The sequence below is a fragment of the Procambarus clarkii genome, chromosome 1 (assembly GCF_040958095.1).
Source record: "Procambarus clarkii isolate CNS0578487 chromosome 1, FALCON_Pclarkii_2.0, whole genome shotgun sequence".
Lineage (NCBI taxonomy): Eukaryota > Metazoa > Arthropoda > Malacostraca > Decapoda > Cambaridae > Procambarus > Procambarus clarkii.
The window spans coordinates 14,100,369-14,103,729 of NC_091150.1; the positions used below are offsets into that span (position 1 = coordinate 14,100,369).

The 3,361-nt window shown below is 45.3% G+C and overlaps 1 protein-coding gene across 1 annotated transcript; it reads right to left on the bottom strand.

Annotated features, from left to right (window-relative positions):
- Positions 1-1,791: 1,791 nt before the first annotated feature.
- LOC138359527 (putative uncharacterized protein ENSP00000383309) lies at positions 1,792-3,127 on the bottom strand. Its single transcript, XM_069318895.1, has 2 exons — positions 3,080-3,127; positions 1,792-2,331 (listed from the first exon to the last, which is right to left on the bottom strand). Exons 1-2 carry the CDS (start codon positions 3,125-3,127, stop codon positions 1,792-1,794), a joined length of 588 nt encoding a protein of 195 aa, XP_069174996.1.
- Positions 3,128-3,361: the final 234 nt, after the last annotated feature.

Below are 3,361 nucleotides of genomic sequence, written 5' to 3' on the forward strand. Positions count from 1 at the left end.
GCAAGTATGAGGAATGCTATCAAAAGCTCCTTTGATGTCGAGGTAGACAAGACAATATTTACTGCTTCTGAGAGAGGTGCGGATTTCATGTTCAAGGCAGAGTATTTGATCAAGCGTGGAGCATTGCAGTCGAAATCTAGCTAGGAGTGACGGTATAATATCATTATACTCTAGGTACCATTGGAAGCGAGTATGTACTAGCTTTTCCATGACTTTACTGAGGCATGATAGTAGGGAAATAGGTCTGTATGACGCAGGTTGGGATGGGTCTTTCCCTGGTTTAAGGAATGGAAGAATAATACTGGTCTGCCATTGTGAGGGAATATTTCCGTGAGTCCAGCATAGGTTGTAATAGTTTAGAAGAGTGCTATGTGCAGTCGATGGAAGATATTTGATGAGTTCATATGGAATTCTATCCTCTCTAGATGCCTTGCCAATAGGTAGGCGGTTTAAAGCTAATTGTAGCTCGCTTAAGGTGTACATGTTGTCGACGCCGAGCACGGGCAGCGGTATGGCACAGTCAGTTTCTTGTGTAAGGGAGAGTTCTTGGTCATGAAGGAAAGGTGTTGAGAGGGTAACTTTAGGCATTCAGCAAGAACGTTTGCACGCTCCTGAGGCGTTTGACAGAGTGAACTGTTGATCATCAGGAGGAACGAAGGGAATGTTGAGCGACCTTTAATGCTGTTAAATGTAGCCCAGACTTTTGAGTGTGGCGTGGTGGGTGTGAGGATGTGACAGAATGTTGCCCACGACGCTCACTTTGCTGATAGTATGGTTTTTTTGGTCGCTGCAGTGGCCCGCCGGAGATTGACCCAGTTTTGTAGGACGTCAAAGACGTCAACTGATCCAGTTGACGTCTTTGTTTTTGGATGGCTCGTCGGCGTAAAGTGACTTCGTGCACATTCCGCGTTCCATCACGGTTTAAGTTGTTTGTCGGACCTATGTCCTGAAGTTTTCCTGAACATTTGGGTGGCTGCAGAATTTATGGCCGAGGTGATTGTAGACAGTCGCGTGTTAGGGTTTACTTCGTCTGTGTCTGGGGGACGGACAACATCAGCCCATTTTTTCTTATCTAGGTTCTTAATGTTCCACTTGGGGAGCGTTAGCAGGTGGGTTGGTGGCGGAAAGTTAGTAAATTTTATAATTAGGGGTTTGTGGTCACTACCAATATCTGGTCCAGTATGAAACTGTAGTTCATGTTGAAAGTGCACTGAGCCAAAGCAGATGTCAAGTGAGGCTTCATAATTAGTTCTGTAATTAAAGTAAGTTGCAAGGTAGGGCGGCGAAAGAAGAGTATATGGTGTAGTGTCTAAGTAGTTGTACAGATCGGTGCCTGCAGTATTTTGGGTACCTCTACTCCATGTGGGGTGGTTAGCATTGAGATCACCTGTAACAATGATCGGGTGTCGTTGTTGGTTAAGATAAAATTCCAGTTCATTTAAGTTTATTGTACCACCAGGGTTGTATATACCCAGAAAGGATATGTGTGTACCACTATAAGGTATTAGGCATGCTAGAACTTCTAGTTTACCGTTCACAAAATACGTCAGTGTTACAGGTTTACATGTCATATTACTTCGTGTTAGAAGGAAAATACCACCCCCCATGCAGTTGGGTCTGTCCAGTCTCTGCATGTAAAACTTTTTAAATACAAGATTTTGTTTGGGAGTAAGCCTTGATTCGGTGATGAATGCTAAGTCCGGTTTGGATGAGTAGAGGAATTGTTTAAGTTCTTCTGAGGGATGTTTTAACGCTTTTTGCGTTCCAAGTCATGAAGGTTAGGGGAGCCATTTAGGATGTTTGGGTTGGGGATGTGGCTGTTTTCTTTGGTGCGCCAATAGTGGTACGTGTTGGATACCTAGATGTGGATGTGGGCTGTGTCTTACTCTTGGTACTGGTGGTTGGGGTTTGTGGCAAGTCAGCCTGGGGAGTGGTTTTGGTGAGGCGCGCTAAGGAGGTAATTGGGAGTTTTTCCATCATCTGATCAAACAATGTGTGTCCAGCAATGATAGCTTTATTTGGGCGGATGTCAGTGTCTGTAGCTGTTGATGGGGTATCTGTTGGGTCAGCCTCAGGGGTGGGTTGTGTTACTTGAGCAAAAAATTTTGTTGGAAGTCGGTCCAGGGTCTTTTCTAGCGCATTTTCGATGCGAGTGACTAGGGTTTCAATAAGATCATTTTCGATGCGAGTGACAAGAGTTTCAACTAAATCAGGACTCAGCTGTGCATTTTGTGAGATAGTTGGACCCTGGGGTTGCGGGATTGTCGGAGACAGGGATATCCGGTACACGCAAAGGTTGTGGTTGAGTGTGAGGTAGAGGTTGGTGATGGGCTAAGGAAGGTTGTTTCAATGCACTGCTGTATAGTAGGTTGGTGGTAGGGGGAACCTTCATTTTCGCTGCTGCTGCTATGTAAGAAGAACATTGTTTAAATGTAATGTCGTGATCACCACCACAGTTTGAGCAGGTGAGTGTATCCGATGCGCAGTTTTGTGTGTAGTGGGAACCAGAGCATTTCCCACATTTAATGCCTTTAGTGCAGCTTTTCGAGGTATGGTTGAAACCTTTACATTTAAAACATTGGGTGGGATGCGGAACATACACCTCTTGTTTATGGAGGAAGCCGTTTAACCAAATCCTATCAGGGGGAACGTAGTCTAGAAAGGTAAGCAGGGCGGTGCCTGTATCACTCAGTTCTCCGTTCGTTCGTCGCATAAATTTTTTTATTTCACAGAGTGGGATGCCATTCGTCTTGAATTGTCCCTTGATGTCGTCTGTGCTGATGTCTACAACATGCCGGATTACATATTTTACTAATCTGTCTCCTAGTGGTTTGTAGCACTTAACTTTGTAACCACAGATGTCAGTAATGTCGGAAATCTCTAGTTCCGCGCTGTGTTTGTGATCCACTGCGATCAAGTTCTTTAGTTTATTTGGTCTGATATCGTGCACGTTGATCCCGAATTTTTTGGGAATGGCATTATATAGGATGCTTTGTGCCCTACTATTTCGGAAAATACTCTCATCTTCGCCCATCAAAAGCAATGATAAAGGTTTGTAAGTCAGAAGAGCTTGGCCTACCTTGGTTGAGCGGTGGATGTTGATACTGAGGCCGTGTGGCGTCGGCATCATTTCTGTTTGCCTCTGCAAAATGGCGGCGCTTTGCCTCCAATCTGTTTGCCTTGCTATGGTGTTTGCTGTCCAGGAATTCTCCTTCGGGCTCCTCTTCTATGACCGGGTGACGTTCAAGATCCAATTGTGTGGTATGAAGTAGTGGTTGTCCAACATTCTCAGAGGTATCGTCAATGGTTGTTGGAGAGACGCCACGTGCATCTCCAGCAGCCGCCGCCGCCTGGACGCCGG

What these genes read in the sequence shown, in the direction of transcription:
- LOC138359527 (XM_069318895.1), bottom strand. Translation starts at nt 3,127, where the DNA reads ATGCCGACGCCACACGGCCTCAGTATCAACATCCACCGCTCAACCAAG. An exon ending in ACATCCACCGCTCAACCAAG is followed by an intron (nt 2,332 to 3,079) that starts GTAGGCCAAGCT and finishes AACCTTCCTTAG; the next exon opens with CCCATCACCAACCTCTACCT.